We start from the raw sequence: 18509 nt of genomic DNA on the forward strand, positions 1-18509 counted from the left end.
GAAAAATGGCCATAAAAAACACTCTTTTCAACGGGACAACAGAGAAAAAGTCGATGTGTGCCCAACCCTATTATAACAGTTGATGAGAAATTGAATTCCGACTTATGAACATCCACATTAAGAATGATTGTTCTGAACACAACTTCCTCGTAAGTCGAGAACTCCATGTACTCGTGCACTTAGAATAATTTCTGACCACATAGTCGTATTTTTGATGAGTAAAAAGAACTTCAGTATTGTTTTACATGAATGTGACAATTATGTTTTGCATAAATTATTGTTCTGAAGGCATAGCTAAGGCCAATGTTCACTGATTGCTGTATTTTCACTTTGCATACATATTGATATATTTCAAGTGTAAAGTCCACTTCATACACATGAAACTGTCTGCATCTCTTTGACCGAAATGACTTCAGAGCAATATTTTGGATTTGTTTTTCAAAAATACCCCCGAGCGGGAGTGCCGGTAATCTCTGCCAGAGGTTGAAAGTAACTCTGTGCCAGACTGGAATAGGGGCAGTTCATAAAGTACGTACGCTCTACTTCCGGGTTTCAAAACCACCCACCCCCCTCTGTATGCAGGCTAGAGACCACCCACCCACCCCCCTCATACATCGCTAATCGCTTGCAAAGCTAGCAGTTCCTTATGAACCGATGTTTGTAAGTCATGACAATGCAGTCCCTCGCGGTGTAATTTACCTTTTTCTTTTAATATCACAGCACGTCATTTATGAAAATAAAAGTACAAATTGACAATCAAGACAATGTTAATGTCATAAATGAAAGTAAGTGTGCATATAAACTTGTGTTCCATTGTTTTAGTTAAATCTGACAAAAGCTTCAAATGTAATATTTGTCTCAGAGAGTTCCGGTTCTTAATTTAATACTTTTATTTTTGTTTTTGTATGTACTTTATGAACGGCCCATACGGGGAATCAGAGCGAAGTTTGAAGGGCTCTAAAATCGGAACGAGAGCAAATTTCAAAAAAATGGCTCGTGTTGTTCTCGATAATAGTCCATAGTATCTGAATCACTAATAACATTTGATCTCTCTTGATAATGAGGGAGGAGATACGATTTGAAATCAACGATTTTCGCAACTTTGACAGCCTCGTGACGTTGACCTCGACCTTGAAAGTTATATGTTGTGCATGTCTCATCGACCTCTATCCATTCCACTCGTGGTTATTTGTATCCACTCGGTTTGATTGTGGACGGACTGACGTACGGACGTACGGATGGACAGACTTCGAGACTTATTATTAGGTCATCTCTACTGAGATGATAGAGATGACCGAATAATTCACAATCAACATCAGAGCAAATTCCTAGACTCCCAACGATTTCTTATTTGTTTGTTATTTGGAGTCTCCGAACAACGTCCAAATGGGTGGCTTGCTTTCATCACAAAATTTCAAGGGAACTTAACATGCTACCTGAATACCGCATGACTCAAATCTAAATTTATGCTTTCAAAGTAGTGTTCAACTCATCAGTGAGTAATTTTGAACTATGAGAAATAAACATGAGTCAGAAGGTAGATAGATATAACAAGATTGATACTCAAAGTTAACAGCTCCCATTTCAATCCAGGTCTCACAACCGACATCCATTGGAAACTATGTTACACTTTTAAGATTAAAACATGAAAAATCATGAAATCAACTAACTACACTGAGCCAACACCCACAGCCATCACGAGTAAAACCTTAGGCCCACATGAAGATGATTAGTGGCCTACCCGTTGAGGGATGACAAGTAGCATCAGGCGGTGTGAAGACTGCACATGGCTCCTCATCTCTTGCCAAAGTAGGCTCAGAAGGGGGCTGCTGAACACCACCATCTGACACTTGCGCAACATCGGCTCTATTTTCCTGACCTGCACCTTTTAGAAGCTGAGCAAGGATCAATGCCATAACGTTTTGAGCAGAATCCCCAGCCTGAAGTGCTCCTTCTTCTACGACCGTATTTCCTTCTCCAAGATGTCCCTCAAGTGTAATGGCAGACACCGGCACAGTGGTTTTGTCACCTTTCTGCAGATAACAAAAAAGAAAAAGAAAAAAAGAGTGGTGCTTCCACACATTAAACAAATTGAGCATATCAAGCAGATTCAGAAGATACCACAGCATTGGTATTAGTGTGTTGCAGCTCTACAAAGATGAATCATGAAAATGGGCACAATGTCAAAAGAATTTAGTATCTTGAAGATAATATATAATGAACTTGAAAATAACAAAAAAATATTTTGAAAGTCTCTGTTTCCTTGAGCTTTTCCACCAATTGTATATCACAACCTCTTTACCTGTGCCCCTGTGTTCTGTTGCTGCTGTTGCTGCTGCTTCACAACAGAGCTCAACAGGCCAAGCGGCAATGTCAAGTTGGAAAGTAGTCGTCGCGTCTCGCCTGTCACCTGAATATTGAGTGCTTGGGCGAGCTGTGCCAGGCTCAGTGTACCACGTGACTGCAGAAGTTCGATCAGTATGGACAGCTCTGTTGGAGTCAGCTGCTGAGTGGCTCCTACAGAAACAATAGAACATAGATGAACAAGAAGAATGCAGGCTAAAGAACGAGAACGGTACTCGGAAGAGAGCATACCACCACCAGGCTGAACAGTTTCATTTTATATTCCACCGAATGGTCAGATCTGCATCCAGACATTAACCAAAATCTAATAAGCTTGTTCTTGTCACCGACCCAACTCATCCACCAAGTTGTTGTAATCCATCCACAACTTTTTTAAATATCACATGTATGTAATTTTTGGCCCCATCTCTCAATGGTGAAGAAGCACTTAAAAAAAGTACCCCCGTTTGGGGGTGACGGTAATCTCTGAAGCTCTGTAGATGTGGATCTCTGATCGGCTAAGAATGGCTTCGATGTCGTCTTCTCTTTTGGTTCAACGAACAGACGAAAGCCCGGGTGTAAAAAGGATAGAAAACCTCAGAAATCAAACTACATTTCTGAGTTATCCGGAGATAGATTTTGAAAATGGTTGATTTGGAACATTTATAATCAATGTCTTCAAAAGGATAGAAACCGGACCTCAGAAATCAAACTGCATTTCTGAGTCATAAATAGCGGATGATATTTTGACAATGGATGATTTCACAAGTTTACAGCATCGGTGACCTTGACCTTCAATCGTGTCAAAAGTCATACCGTCGTGCATCACTCATCGACCCCTACCTACATACCAAGTTTCATCAAGATCGGGCGAATTTTTTTTTGACTGCATCACATCGACGATTTTTCCAACTTTCAAGACATGTGACTCGATAACCAGGACGAATTTAAATAAACCAGCCCGACCAAATTTAGATATTGTTCCATATTATCAGAATCCGAAGGAATTTTGAAGATCGGATCATAAACGGCGGAGGAGATAGATTTTGAAAATGGACGGTTTCGCAACTTTGGAGTGATGACATTGACCTTCAATCGGGTCAAAGGTCATCACTCATCGACATCTACCCACATACCAAATATCAAGAAAATCGGAAGAAAAAAATGGGGACGTATGTACGGACATACGGACATCGAGACTGGTTTTATTAGGTCATCTCTAACCAGATGACCTAAAAATTAAGAAATCCTTGCATCCTCATCTGGATCTTCACCAAAATCGAATAAATTTGTCCTTGCCACACACTCAATCTCTCCACCAAGTTTCATTAGAATCCGTCCATCACATTTTGAGATAGCGTGCCATTTGTTGATTTTAGCCCCATCTCTCAAAGGTGAAGAATCACTTAAAAATTCTAGCGTCCGTATCCTCACCCGGATCCTCACCTAAGTCTAATCAATTCGTTCTTGTCACACTTTCTTCTTGTCATCTCAATCCATCCAGAACTTTTTGAGATATCCTGCTCACAGACAAATAAACAAACAAACAAGCCGGAAGGCGGCGATGGGTCGCCGAGCAGGACTGTTAGTATTGCGACACTTTGACCGCTGACCTAGTGGAGATAGGTCATTATGCAAATGAGCAAGCTTGTACTACTCATCGGGGAGTATTCACGTGCAAAAATTTGTTTGGATCAGTTTGAGCCGTTTTGACAGCTTGAATAGACATTTTGACCGAAAAATGCACTTATTGACCTTTGACACCTGAACTAATCGAGATAGGTCATTATGCAAACGAGAAAAGTTGTAGTACTCATTACGGTCTATAAGCATGTAAAGTTTCATTCGATTCGGTTGAATTGTCTTGGAGCTAGTGTACTTTGAAGTTTCAGCAGGAATGCTCAATGGCCCTCGGACACCCAAGTTGAGAGGGTTGCCATTTGGAAACTATAAGACATAGAGCAAAATGGATGTCATATCGCAGATAGGCAATCACCTTAAGATTATGCATATCAAATCTCATCCAGTTCCATCCACTGATAACTACTCGGTATCCATTTGAATGAAAAGTACCGAAAATGCGGTTTGAAATCGGAAATCCCCAAAGTTTGAGGGGGTGCTGTGGGTGAACAAAGATCTAAATCGAAAATCCGGCTCGATTGTTTGTGCACAATGTATTCCAGACGATTAGTGTGCATTTTCATGACCATCCCGACCATAACCCTAGGAGGAGTAGCATTTGGCGCGAAGACACCTCCAGCTCTCGCATATTATCGATTTTTGCACTAATTGACCTTTGACCCCTGACCTAAGCGAAATTGGTCAATATGTCCTGAGGCAAAGTTGTAGTACTCATTGAGTACCATGAACCTGCAAAGTTTCATTCGTATCGATGCACTCACCTGGTCGCTCGGGGGCCTTCAATTTTCACCAATTTTCGCGCATACCCTAATTGTAGGGGGCGCTGCGGGTAAACTATTCCATATATCACAAAAACCGGAATATATTTGATAGAGCATCACCTGTAGATCATTCGTGCCAAATTTCATAACCCTACGTGGGATAATGGCTTTCAGAATTGATTTCACGTGAACAGTAACGATTTTGAAGGTTTTTTGGTTGTTGCTAGGGAACCAAAGCGTCCCTACCAACCATCACAACTTCCAAAGCACTAGGTCATAAGATGTACCTACCACCCGAGTTTGGTCAAAATCGGCCCACTTTTACTACCAATTATGCTGATGACAAACGAACAAACATCCAAACAAACAGACAGAATTATTGACAATAAGGGTCACCTATTTCAGCGACCCAACAGATGGGGTGAAACCAACTTCCATCCACCTTATGTGGTGGCTGTAACAAGGCCTATAGGTTGAACAGCTGGCTTGAGATAATTGGTCTAAAAAGGTTGATTTGGCATTACCTTTCTTCTTTATATGAGAAAGTGAAAGAGGCAAAGTAATGAGGCATAAGAAGGAGAAACAGTGGCTTAATGACTGTGAACATTGCCACAGTAGGAATTTCATTCAATTCTGCCACAGCGGTCACTTGTGTGATACCCATACATGAACAGGAAATGGAAACAAAGACAGTCTTAACAGAATTACCAGGTGAAATGGTCCATGTCGCAATCAGATTGTTGGTAAGAATTCAGGAAACTCACGAATGACCTGCTTGGAGGGGGTAATCTACCTGCCCCATCTCTCTATCCATCCCAGACTAGCATTCTTTGCTTCCTCATCTGCAGCAATTTCAAATACCACCATGCGAGCTGGCTGGGTGTCATATTTGCAACAACCAGGCACTGCATTGCAGCTAAGGCTTTCTGCAACAGTGCATGTCTGATCTCATCTGCTGACTTCCAAATGCTGACTTGTGAAGCTGGTACGTCCTTTGTCATGGATCTGGCTTTGACTAACTTTCCATCCAATCTCTCCTTCTGCACCGCCACTGACACTCTTAGCTCCTCTGTACATGTTCTTGTCACAACCCGTATCTCTCAAGCTATTAAAAAGGAACAACTTCAACAATGCAGAATATGGCTGTACACAGAGGCTAACTCACAGGGACTGCCATCTGCCCTCTCACAAAAGGATTGGGCTACCACTTCCACAGCATGTGATATTGATTTCGCAGAGGAATATTTTCACAAAATCATACGTTCTCTCATGTCCTGGTAATATCCCACCCTGTCTTTCGTATCCTATCCATCCTCTCGGCCTTGGTATACTGAATTATCTGGGAAGGCAGATGCAGTCAAGCAATTTGCATTTTAAACATGTATAACAAACCCAAATAAGGGTAACTTTAAGTCACTCTGTAATGCTCACAAGTGCTCTCAATCCTGAGGCATGCCAGAAAACATCACTTTGCTAATTATCAAGGCTGAATTCTGAACCAGTCACCTTCCTCAAAGTCATGGTGGCACCTTGTTCATCTCTGGTGTGTGCTCCCCATCCATCCAAACCTCAACAAAAATGGCACTCTGTCTGAGATTAGCAGACTCTGCCTGAGATAAGGCAGAATATCCTTACTCTGTGTTTGGCGTGAAGTCTTATGTACCCAACCTATCCTGCTCCAGCCCCACCTTACCCTCTCACCCCCAGTCTTTTGGACGGTGTCTTTCTCACCCAAAAAGTAAAAAAACAAACAAACAAAAAAAAACATTCTGTACAGCTGGCAACAGTGCTCAAGTTTTCAAAACATTCTCAACTGTTCTCTTCAGTCTGTCCTCCACTATTGGCTGCCTCCCATATGCTTGATGTCGGTGACAAAAAAAACACTCCAGTCCACAATAAGAGTACATAAACTGAACTAATGCAGTCCAATAAGCTTGCTTCCAATTACGAGCAAAGCCATGGAATTCATCATCGGAACCGATGTAAAGTCTATCGTGTTTCATACAGCGTGGTCTCTGACCACCAGCTTGGATTCCCTCCAGGTCACTCAACAATGGAAATGTTTCTGCTCCACTCTCAGCAATGACTGGAGGCCCTAAATCTTAAACAAGAAGTTAGGACTGTCTTCCTGGACATAACTTGGACATTCAACAGTCTGGCATCCTGGTTTGCTTGCCAAGCTCTGTGAACAAAGGGCCTCCCTCCTCTACTCCCACAATGAAAGCTGAAGTGGCCCAAAGCAGTGTATTCGACCTAGTCTTTTCCTTTATTGACATAAACGACCTTTCCCATGCTCCAGAAAATAATCTCGCTTTTACAGACTCCTCCACACTCCACACCCTGAATCATCTGATTAGCGTACAGCAGCTGCATCCTCCTGGAAAATCTCAGTTTTGGAAGTATTTTTAAAATGAACCCACTTACTTCCATGGTCAGCGACTGAAGATGGCTGTCTCTTGACTTACAGGTTTCACCAGCAGTTGTGACCACTGTTGGGCTACTCATATAGCGAGGCTGCCCTTCAAAGTCACCCGCAGACAGGGAATCCACCGTCTTTCCAAGTCTTTGCTTGAAAAATCCGAACTACTCTGTCTATAAAGGTCTTTGTCCATTGCTGAATGGAGCACTGCTGTCTCCTATGGGCTGGGGTCCAAGCATCGTATGTCTTTCCTGGATTCTGTGGCATCTAAAGCTCTCAAAATTATTGAAATCTCCTCAATGAGGTTGAAGCATAAGGTCTGCTGCTCTTATTACAGATAGGTTGGTGGCCTGTTTTCTTTTTTCCGACAACCTCTCGAGTTTGTCTACCTCTGTGTTCTCAGCCCTCCAACCCTCCTCAACAGCTCTCGTGTACATGTCCTTCCAGTAGCACTCTCATGGTTAAAGATACAAAAACTACAGTGATTGCATGCCTCAACTCATTTATTTCAAGCTTCTCCCATAAGTGGAACAGCCACCAAGAAGCCATGCCATCCCACTCTTTATCTCAGTGCTTCAGGCAGGAAGCACACTGCCAACTCAAGGCACATCCTTATCTACAATCTTTATTACCCCCATAATCCCTGCCCCAAACCAACCCTCTAACTTGCAAACCTCAACCTTGTAGACAAAAATAAAATAAAAAGACAATACAATGGAACAGATTTGCGAAAGCAGTACAAATAACTGCTCATGTCCACTCATTTGTTCCTTTTTTTCCCCACCTGTGGAATCAACTTCCACATCCTCTTCAATCTAATTTTTCCCTCCAGGTCTTCATGTTCATCATCTGAGATTGTCCTCTCCTGCCCCACACTCGTTCCTACCCACACTCACATTGTTTGTCAAAGTCTCTTTCGATCTTGGCCTTCAACACTGCTGTTGGTGTTTTCCCACTCTCCTGCTTCTTTTGCGTGCATCTCTACTGTTCTTTTTGCGTGTTTTCCTGTTTTTGTCTGTTACATCCTGATCTGTTCACAGTACGCGCTCTTTCACAAGCCTCGACTATATTATATATACAAAAAAAAAAGATTTGGAGAAAATATTTGAAGATCTCTCAGTCCATTTAAATGCACGATGGCATTCATTCTAAAAATGATAAGTTAAAATTGTAATCTTCATGGTACATATTTTAAAGCAGCTCTGGGAGGTTAGTGTGGAGGCAAGCACAAGCACAACCCCCCACCCCCCCACATTTTTTTTTAAACCCAAGAAGGTCAAAGTAACCACCATGTTAAAAGGTCATTCTTTGACATTACCCCACATCCCACCCCACCCCAACCACACACAGACACACCCAATTACTTCCAGGGTGGGGTGGTCTTCCTGTCAACATATGTGATATTTTCCAAGTGGTCATTAAGTGCATAGATCAGAGTGATAAATCATTATTTAACACTGAAAATCAACCTGACAGTATACTTAATGCCTTGCAGGAAATCTTTTTCAAAATTCTCAACATACTGTAGCCCTCAGACAATTTTCAATGGTTTTGAGGAGAACATTCAATATTCAATAATGTCAATGGCTGAACTGGCCAAGGATATTGAAGCAAATGCAAGCAATTGCACTCACTTTTGGAAACTGGAAAATAATTATTGTCCATTCCATTATCCACAGGTGAGGTCCATGTATAGAAATGGTAAAGATGTTTGTATCCATAGGTGAAACTGCAGAACTTTTTAAAAAGGAAAGTACAGAGGAAAAGACTACTTACTAGGAGGGTCCGGGGTATGCTCCCCCGTAATATTTTGAAACTTTGATGTCAAAATATGCATTTTGGGGGTGATCCTGTCCAAATGGTAACAAAAAAAATGAAAACTATGCAAATTAAAAGGATATTTGTGGAAGAATTTCTTCATTTCACATAAACATCCATTGCTGGGAAGATTATTTTCAGTTAGTACAGCATTTTATCATAAATTAAATGAATAATAATGAATAGTGAATGCCACACATCTTGTTAATTGCAATTGTTTGGAAGAATTACTCCACAAATGAAGATCTTTATGTCCTGAGATACTAAATTAAATTACAAGTCCCCATTTTAATTGCCATTTGAGTAATACAGTGGATATGTTCTTGCCCCGACGAACAAAGTACCACCATCTAACCTGAACATAAGTGACCAGAAATTTGGTCAATTCTAGATTCACAGACTGGTACTTGCTTATAGCAGACAACCGTATCAGCAACATCTGAGTCCATGACGTATGCTCGAACTTACAAGTGTAGATCACCAAGTGACTCCTTTTTGATGACATTTGGTATCTGGATAGCCAACTCCTCAAATGACAAATATGTCGAACTCTGGTTGTGGTCAGGTCAGGTCAGGTCAGGTTCAGGTTTTGTCAGGTCAGGTTCGATCTGTGACCTGCTACAGGTACCATGTAAACCTGTACTAACCTGTTCCATGGTCGGGTTGTCGGCGACTAAACTGTCTCCCCCACCAGGTTTTCTGGTGAGGAGGGTGTTTGGATATGGACACCCAGCAGGATTAAAAACAAAACCTGTCAAAGGGCGGAGGAGCTCCTTGTGAGCCAACGGCCATCCATATCTAGTGCCCAACTGTGTCTGCAGACGTCCTCCTGCAGTTGGGTTACTTTCATTAGGAGGTTGGTGGCAGGATTTGCACTCCGGCCACCGTAAAACCCTTCATTCTGCAAAACGCAAAAACGCAAAAAAATCTGAAAACCCACTCCGTGGGAGTACCTCCTGTGCAGCTTCCCTTCGCAGGGCAGCTCACCGGATGACGGGATTGGGGCAAAGCCTTCGGGACCCCCAATCTTTGATAGGAGGGAAACCACGGGGTAACATCCCTGGGTCAGATTGCGGGAGAGTGTGTCGGAGTGGTGCTGAGGTGTCGTCCACCAGACGGCGGTCTCCTTGGGTTAACCTGAGGAGGTCCCTTCGGGTGGGTGCCTGGAATGTCCTATCCCTAAGAGAGGATGATCACCTGTCTCTGTTATCATCTGAGCTCAAGCGTTTGGACATCGGGATTGCAGCTCTCTCTGAGGTTCGGAGACCGGATTGCGGCGAGATAATGGTGGGTGGTTACACCTACTATTGGTCTGGTCGCTCTGATGGTTACCATACCCAAGGAGTTGCTGTAGCTGTGTCCAATAAGCTGACCCCAATGATAATTGAGGTAACACCGGTCAACGAGCGTATTATGAGATTAAGGATTCGTCACTCCTTAGGTGTCATTTCCCTGGTCTCTGTTTATGCTCCGACTGAGGCGAGTGATCTCACCGTGAAGGATGCATTCTACGCCACACTCGAGTCTGTGGTTGATCAGTGCCCCAGACGAGATACACTTCTTGTCTTGGGGGATTTCAATGCATCGACTGGAACTGATAGGGATGGTTATGAGGTGTGTGTTGGTCCCCATGGGTCAGGAACTATGAACCAGAATAGCACTAAGTTCCTTGACTTTGCAAGAAGTCATGGACTTAGGGTGGCTGGTTCATGGTTTCAGCGCCCACAAGCTCATCGCTGGACTTGGTATTCCAACGCTGGCGGTGTGGCAAAGGAGATTGACCATGTCCTCATTGACGGTCGTTGGAGGATGATCCAGAACTGCAGGGTCTACCGGAGTGCTCAGTTCCTCAATACTGACCACAGGCTTGTTGTAGCAACTCTAAAGCTGCACCTTAAATCCTGGAGAATGGTACCATCCCAGCCGAGGCTGGATGTTGCCAAGCTCAGGGATGAGAGAGTAGCTGAGGAGTTTGCGAACAGGCTGAGTGGACACTTGGGGGGTCTGGGTGCTTTGGGGGGTCCTGAAGAGTTGTGGAGCGCCTTCAAGACCACCGTCCTTGATGTTGCCGGTGGATGCCTTGGAGCTCACCGCAGGGCAAAGAAGAATTTTGTCTCTCAAGGGACACTGGATACCATTGACCAGAGTCGCAGGGCCAGGCTGAATGGCAGAGCTGAGCTGTTCAGGGAGCTGAGGCGTAAAACTGTACGTGCACTGAGGGTGGACAAGGAGGCCTATGTGCGAGGAATCTGTGAGGGGTAGAGCATCACCTGTGGACAGGTGATTCTCGTCCCGCTTACAGGGGAATTCGCGCATTACGTTCATCCAAGCCCATCCCTCGGAGCACTACAGTTCGAGCAGAGAGTGGTAGGCTCTTGACAGAGGAGTCTGGAGTGAAGGACCGCTGGGCCGGTTACTTTGAGCGGTTGTACCAGGCTGATCCCCCAACTGTCACGTTGGACGTCAAGGGTGTTACAATCCCTGTTGCTGACCCTCGAATCAACTGTGGTCCACCTACGCTTGTGGAAACACGGGCTGCGGTGAACCAGTTGAAACGGGGCAAAGCTCCAGGGATCTGTGGCATCCATGCCGAACTTCTCAAGGCTGGTGGAAATGCTGCACTCGTGTCGTTGCATGCAGTTTTGTGCTCTGCCTGGAACACAGGCATCATCCCAACTGACTGGAAGAGGGGCCTCGTTGTCCCTCTCTGGAAAGGGAAGGGTGATCGCCAAGACTGCAACAACTACCGAGGGGTGACGCTGCTCTCAGTGCCGGGCAAGGTCTTTGCTCGGATAATTCTCGATAGGGTTCGCCACCATCTGCTTGAGCACCAGCGTCCAGAGCAGTCAGGCTTCACACCAAAGAGGTCAACGATTGACCGTATCCTTGCACTTCGTGTCCTCACCGAACGCAGACGAGAGTTTCGGCAGGGGCTGCTTGCAGCCTATGTTGATCTCTGTAAAGCGTTCGATTCAGTGAATCGGGATGTCCTCTGGAGGATTCTTGGTCTTCGTGGGGTGCCACCAAAACTGATCGATCTGATGTCTGAACTCTACTCTGGTACTGAGAGTGCTGTGAAGTGTGGTGGTACCATCTCTGACTTATTTCCAGTTGTTACTGGAGTTCGTCAGGGATGTGTACTTGCCCCCACACTTTTCAGCACTTGTATGGACTGGATTCTAGGGAGGATGTCGGAGAGATCAAGTTGCGGTGCGTCATTTGGGAATGTCAAGATCTCGGACCTTGACTTTGCAGATGATGCAGTCATCTTTGCGGAGACTTTAGACATCCTCTTGGGGGCCCTCGAGGTGCTGAATGAGGAGTCGGAGCCGTTGGGATTACGGGTTTCTTGGGTCAAAACTAAGATCCAGGCTTTCGGTGACATCTTGGATGCTGCTGTCCTGTCTGTGTCTGTTTGTGGTGAGGATGTTGAGGTCGTGGAGAGATTCACTTACCTTGGCAGTGATATTCATGTCTCTGCTGGCTGCGAGTCAGAGGTCAATCGACGTCTGGGTCGGGCCTGGGAAGTCATGGATTCACTGGATCATGGGGTGTGGCGCTGCCGGTACCTGTGCGGGAGGACGAAAGTCCGAGTCTTCAGGTCCTTGGTACTTCCAGTCTTGCTCTATGGGTGCGAGACTTGGACTCTGACCAAGGATCTGAGACGGAGACTTAATTCCTTTGGTACCAGGTCTCTTCGGAGAATCCTTGGCTATCGCTGGTCGGATTTTGTGTCCAACGAGCGGTTGCTGAGAGAGACTCGGATGAGATTTGTTACCTGCATAGTCCATGAGCGTCAGTTGCGGCTGTATGGACATGTGGCTCGTTTTCCTGACTCTGATCCTGCTCACCAGATTCTCTCAGCGAGGGAGTCTCATGAGTGGAGGAGGCCAGTGGGTCGACCACGTGCCTCATGATTGCAACAGGTTGACCATCATCTCAAGGAGATGGGGATGGGCCTGGCATCTGCCTGGGGGATGGCCAGACGGAGGCCCCTGGAGTACCGGCGGAAAGTGGACGCAGCGACGTGCTGTTCAGGCACATGCTCCCATACCTGACCTGACCTGACCTGGTTGTGGATGCCTGGTTCTAGCATGCAAAGCAGAGTCAGGACTTTGTTAGCCAATGGAAGCTTACTTATGAGATAATTCCCAGCAGTGAAGGCCCGGTCACACCTTGACGTTTTAGCCAGCGATGGCAACGTATTAAAATGTATGTAAAACGCTGGCTTACGTTGAACTTTTGATGTTTTTTTTTAAAGATTCGGACGTATTCATAGCGACTTGGTCTTATGTATAACGCATTGGTAACGGACACAGAACGTTTCGTTGTGTTCTAGATAACTTATACCAACGAATGCTGAACCTGTTGTCTGCCTACACAACCGATGCCCAACGATAGTCTAACTTAGGCATAGCGCGTTGCACGCATCGCCGACGATGTCGTGACGTAGCCTATTAAAAGGCTGACGCACAACGATTCGAATCATAACTGCCGTAGAAATGGAAGTGACAACATCGCGGTCACACCTTGACGATCTTGCCAGCGTATGCCGACCTAAGAAAAATGTGTCTAAAACGTTGGGGCACGTCAAATACGGTACGAGTAAGTTTGGTATACGTGAGTAGAACGCTAAAGTACGCTATCATACGTCGTAGTAAGTAGAGTACGTCAATAAATTTTAAACATGTTCAAAAATTTTGGACGTACTCTGCGTATGACACACGTTCCGCATGCGATGGGGATAAGTTTTACACACGATATGTGGACGCTTACACACGTCCACAAACGCTACTTATAAGCTACTCATTAGTCGAAACACGTCGCGGTAATGTCTTTTTTACGTGAAACTTATTTCTAACTTATGTTTGACGTGCTTTGAACCAATTCTTTACGTAGTCCCAACACACATCGACGTATGTAGACGTATTCCAATGACGTCTTCCGGTCGACAAAAAAAATAAATGAACGTGTTTCGAGCTTACAACTGCCATATAAAGACGTGTTCCCAGCGGTTTTGGGAATTGGCATATAAAAATGCTGCTCATAAAAGGGGAACCCAACAGTGTTTTCGAGTTCTTTTTGAGTCGATGTCCATGTCAGCAGTAACAGTATCAGTATCAGTATTAGTATTAGTATTAGTTTGTTCATGTTGGCAGTAGTAGGCGAGTGTGAGGGGGAGGGTGTGGTTAATAATGGATCGTCCTTGCGTCCGCGTGTCCACGGGTAGGAGACATCTTTTCACCATTGTTCGAAGTTCTTCGCGGCTAATTTTTTATGGGGCTTTTTCAACAATGAGCTATAGCTTGTTTTTACGATTTAGGTCTATTCATAACGGGTTGGACAAATGCACAATGAACTAATAATGTGCATAGAGCGCTTTGATTACTTATAGATACGATATACCAACGAATAATTATCGTGAAGCCGGCGTTCACAAACTATGCCCAACGATAGCCTAACTTATCCATATCGTGCGGCAGTTTATCATTTGCCGGTGACGTGGGGTTTGCTATTCATAGGCTGCCACTCAACGATTTAAATGGCTGCATCTCCACTGTTGAAAGTAGACGCTTGCGCTCAACAATTGGATTTTTTTTACACTCAACGACTTTTAAACGGTACCACTCAGCTATTTTCATTGTTTACAATGAACGATTTAAATTACTGTCACTCGCCTTTGTTTTTTGACGCTGGCGCTCGGAAATTTTAATCGTTTCTATTGAACGTGCTAAATCGCTCAAACCCCACTATTGAAAGTAGACGCTAGCGCTCAACAATTCGATTTTTTTTACACTCAACGACTTTTAAACGGTACCACTCAGCTATTTTCATTGTTTACAATGAACGATTTAAATTGCTGTTACTCGCCTTTGTTTTTTGACGCTGGAGTTTTGAAATTTGAAGCGTTTCTTCTGAACGTGTTAAAACGCTCAAACTCGACTATTTTAAATAGACGCTGCCGATGGACAATTGGAATCATAGCCAAGCTCGACATCGAAGTGTGAACATCCTCGTCATGCCGAAGAAAAGTTTGAAGAATGCTACAAATAAGTGTCCTGGCCGTGGCCGTGGACGCTGACGCAAGGACGATCCATTATACCGACGTCTTTCAGCCTATGAGTAACTTAAAAGTAACGTCTGTCGATGTGTGGCAACGATCGCGTAACGTGCCAACAACACGTTAATCATAGGTTAGAAATAAGTTTCGGGTAAGCTAAACATTACCTCGGCGTGTCTCAACTTATGATTAACTTACAAGTAGCATGTGTTGACGTTTGTCAACGATCGCAGACCGTGCATACAACTTGTGGCCAGCGTAGCGGAACGTGTGAGTCATACGCCGGCATACGTCGTGAAATTTCAAGCATGAAAAAATTTGAGGACAACCGAAAAGTACAACGTTTAAAGCCAGCGTACAACGACGTATGGCAGTGTTTTTCAGCGTGCTCTCAATGTTATCAAAACTTACCCATAACGTATTCAGCGTGTGCCAGCGTTTTAGAAATTTTTTTTTAAAAATCGGCATACGTTGGCTAAAACGTCAAGGTGTGACCGGGCCTTAAGGTAACCTTTGGCACAGATTTGCTTGTTCCTCATTTCCTTTGCCCAGTGTTGCTTGGTCAGAGCTGCATTTATGATGGCATAGAAGCTGAACTCTCCAGCACAAAGGTTCTTGTCAGTCAGTTGAGCCTTTGTGTCCTCCGCAATCAGTTGTTTCAGCTTTTTTACATTGAATTGTATAATGTACTCCACTTTGATGAAAAGAGAGAGGAGCAAGGGGAGAGATAGAGATAGAGATAGAGATAGAGATAGAGATAGAGATAGAGATAGAGATAGAGATAGAGATAGAGATAGAGATAGAGATAGAGATAGAGATAGAGATAGAGAGAGAGAGAGAGAGAGAGAGAGAGAGAGAGAGAGAGAGAGAGAGAGAGAGAGATAGAGATAGAGATAGAGATAGAGATAGAGATACACATAGAGATAGAGATAGAGATAGAGATAGAGATAGAGAGAGAGAGAGAGAGAGAGAGAGAGAGAGAGCCAGAGAGAGAGAGAGAGAGAGAGAGAGAGAGATAGAGATAGAGATAGAGATAGAGATAGAGATAGAGATAGAGATAGAGATAGAGATAGAGATAGAGATAGAGATAGAGATAGAGAGATATAGAGAGATAGAGATAGAGAGAGAGGAAGGGGAGAGAGAGAGGGGAAGGGGAGAGAGAGAGGGGAAGGGGAGAGAGAGGGGGAGAAAAAGGGGGAGAGAGATGGGGGGAGAGAGAGGGGGAGAGGGGAGAGAAAAGGGGGGAGAGGGGAGAGAGAAGGGGGGGAGAGGGGAGAGAGAAGGGGGAGAGGAGAGAGAGAGAGAGAGAGAGAGAGGGGAGAGAGAAAGAGTGTGGTCGAGAGAGGGGGAGAGAGAGATGGGGAGGGGGAGAGGGGAGAGAGGTGGGGTGGGGGGAGAGGAGAGAGAGAGGGGGGGGAAATAAAAAATTTTTTGCCAAGTTTATTGGTCTGTCGCATCTGTCTGTCTGTCTGTCACATGATTTTTGGTCAGTTTTCAAGCAATCGTTCTGAATTGTTTTTGTGTATGTAGTTGATCAACCAAGGACAGGAACACTTAATTTTGGTGAAGATCTGAATCCGGATAACGGATCTGAGAATTTTTTTAAGTGATTCTTCACTTTGAAGAGATGGGCCAAAAACTATATATAGCACAATATCTCAAAAGATTATATATGGATTCAGACGAAACTTGGTGGACAGGGTGGGCGTGTGACAAAGATGAATCGATTCAATTTCGGTGAAGATCCGAATCTGTATCCGGATCCGAGAAATATTTAATTTGTAATGATTCTTGAACATTGAGAGATGGGGCCAAAAACGATATATGGCATGATATTAGGGTTGGGCATACGACCATACTTTTTTGAAAGGAGTGTTTTTTATGGCCAAATTTCACGCTGATCACGAATCCGTCGAACTTTTTGACGTAGGATGATGTCTTTGGTTGGTAACATGCAAAAATTCAAAATGGCCACCAAATTTACCCATTTTCAGGTAAAAATTGATAATTATGGCTTACTCGGGCATGTGATATGTCATTTCTTATGTTTTCAGGGTCGCTGATGTCGAATATGAGGTCAAAACAGTGACACATGATGGTTGTATGGATTTATCGCTAAACATGGGTATTTTCTATGGAAAATACCCACTTTTCAATTTCAGAACGAATTTTGAATTGATTAATCAACTATATCCTTTGTTTTTGATGTTGTACGTTTTTCGTGTCGTTACAGACAATCAACAGTGATGTCTGCCGAGACTTCTAGTGTAAGAAGCATGGAGGTCCAGTGACTCCTATTTCCTTTGACTCTCTTGAGAGACTTAATGAATCACAACTACTCAAGGAAATAGGCTCCCTTAGATCGACAGTGGCGCCCGATATACGCCAGAAGCGAAGAGTGAAATGTACCGATGGAACAAAAACTTTCACGTTTGAGAAGTTCAGTGTAGACGAACTGAAAACATCTATCAGTAATGCTGTCAAAGCAGAAGACAATGTTTCTGTCGATGTCGATATATTGCTGAAAAAGTTCTTTGAATGTTGAGGAGATGTTGATGTGATGATTAAAGTCGTAGTTTACGGAAATTTGGGATATCTTGATTTGATTCTTTGAAATTATGGTCACGCTCACATTTTTGTGCTGATTTTATCGCAATATGCATCCTGGGGCAGTCTGGTTGACCTGTACGAGTTTAAAAGTATGATTATCGATATCAGCGACCCTGAAAACATAAGGAATGACATATTACATGCCCTAGTAAGCCATAATTATCAAATTTTACCTGAAAAGTGGGTAAATTTGGTGGCCATTTTGATTTTTTGCATTTTACAAACCTAAGACATCATCCTCGATCAAAAATTTCAACGGATTCGTGATCAGCGTGAAAAATGGCCATAAAAACACTCCTTTCAACGGGACAACAGAGAAAAAGTCGATGTGTGCCCAACCCTAATGATATCTCGAACTTGTGGCTGGATTCTTATGAAAATATTCTCCAGAACGGCCAGACAAATTGAGGGGAAACTTCACACAAGTGTTCCCCACACCTTGAGTATACCAGAGTATTCACGAATAATTGATGTCACATGGTTTGGTAGCTTCATTGGATTGCGTGAATAATAATAAACGTCATGCATCAGCGTCAAGTGTCCGATCAAAGCAGGGTTGCATCAAAGTGGGATGTCTTGGTACCCGGTTATCACTGCCGGCAGTTATGAAGTGGCAGTTGTAATTATGTCTCATTAATTACATAACACCGGTACACAAATGCCACACAAAAGAAGTCCTAGCGAGGGTCTGCAATCTCTGATTATTCTTTTTCTGGTTTTATTTGCATTTATAACACTTGTCCCTGTGCCTGCCACATGTATCTCATCCCCACTCCTCCCCCCAGTGAAACTGAGTCAAGAGCCTTATGGATTTATTTAATGGTAGTGCTGCACAGGCATGATGGGCTAAATGGCC

The 18509-nt window shown here is 43.9% G+C and overlaps 1 protein-coding gene and 1 long non-coding RNA gene across 8 annotated transcripts in view; one reads left to right on the top strand and one right to left on the bottom strand.

The window, feature by feature from the left end:
* LOC147031771 (uncharacterized) overlaps nucleotides 1-17629 on the top strand; it is a 143383-nt gene extending 125754 nt beyond the window's left edge. For all 3 annotated transcript variants that reach the window (XR_015054250.1, XR_015054252.1, XR_015054251.1), the window contains exons 2-3: nucleotides 8660-8843; nucleotides 17277-17629. This is a non-coding gene — a long non-coding RNA (uncharacterized LOC147031771). The remainder of the gene's footprint in view (nucleotides 1-8659; nucleotides 8844-17276) is intronic.
* The window catches only part of LOC147031773 (cyclin-dependent kinase 13-like), a 182107-nt gene that overhangs the window by 48836 nt on the left and 114762 nt on the right, over nucleotides 1-18509 (bottom strand). For 4 of the 5 annotated variants that reach the window (XM_085867298.1, XM_085867291.1, XM_085867288.1 and 1 more), the window contains 2 exons: nucleotides 2303-2517; nucleotides 1742-2033 (listed from right to left, as the gene is read on the bottom strand). In XM_085867298.1, coding sequence (XP_085723424.1) covers nucleotides 1742-2033; nucleotides 2303-2517 — 507 coding nt within the window. The remainder of the gene's footprint in view (nucleotides 1-1741; nucleotides 2034-2302; nucleotides 2518-18509) is intronic. The other variant, XM_085867306.1, reaches the window with a different exon arrangement.

The sequence above is a fragment of the Eptatretus burgeri genome, chromosome 2 (assembly GCF_056783735.1).
Source record: "Eptatretus burgeri isolate ZD-2024b chromosome 2, Ebu_testis_v1, whole genome shotgun sequence".
Classification (NCBI taxonomy): domain Eukaryota; kingdom Metazoa; phylum Chordata; class Myxini; order Myxiniformes; family Myxinidae; genus Eptatretus; species Eptatretus burgeri.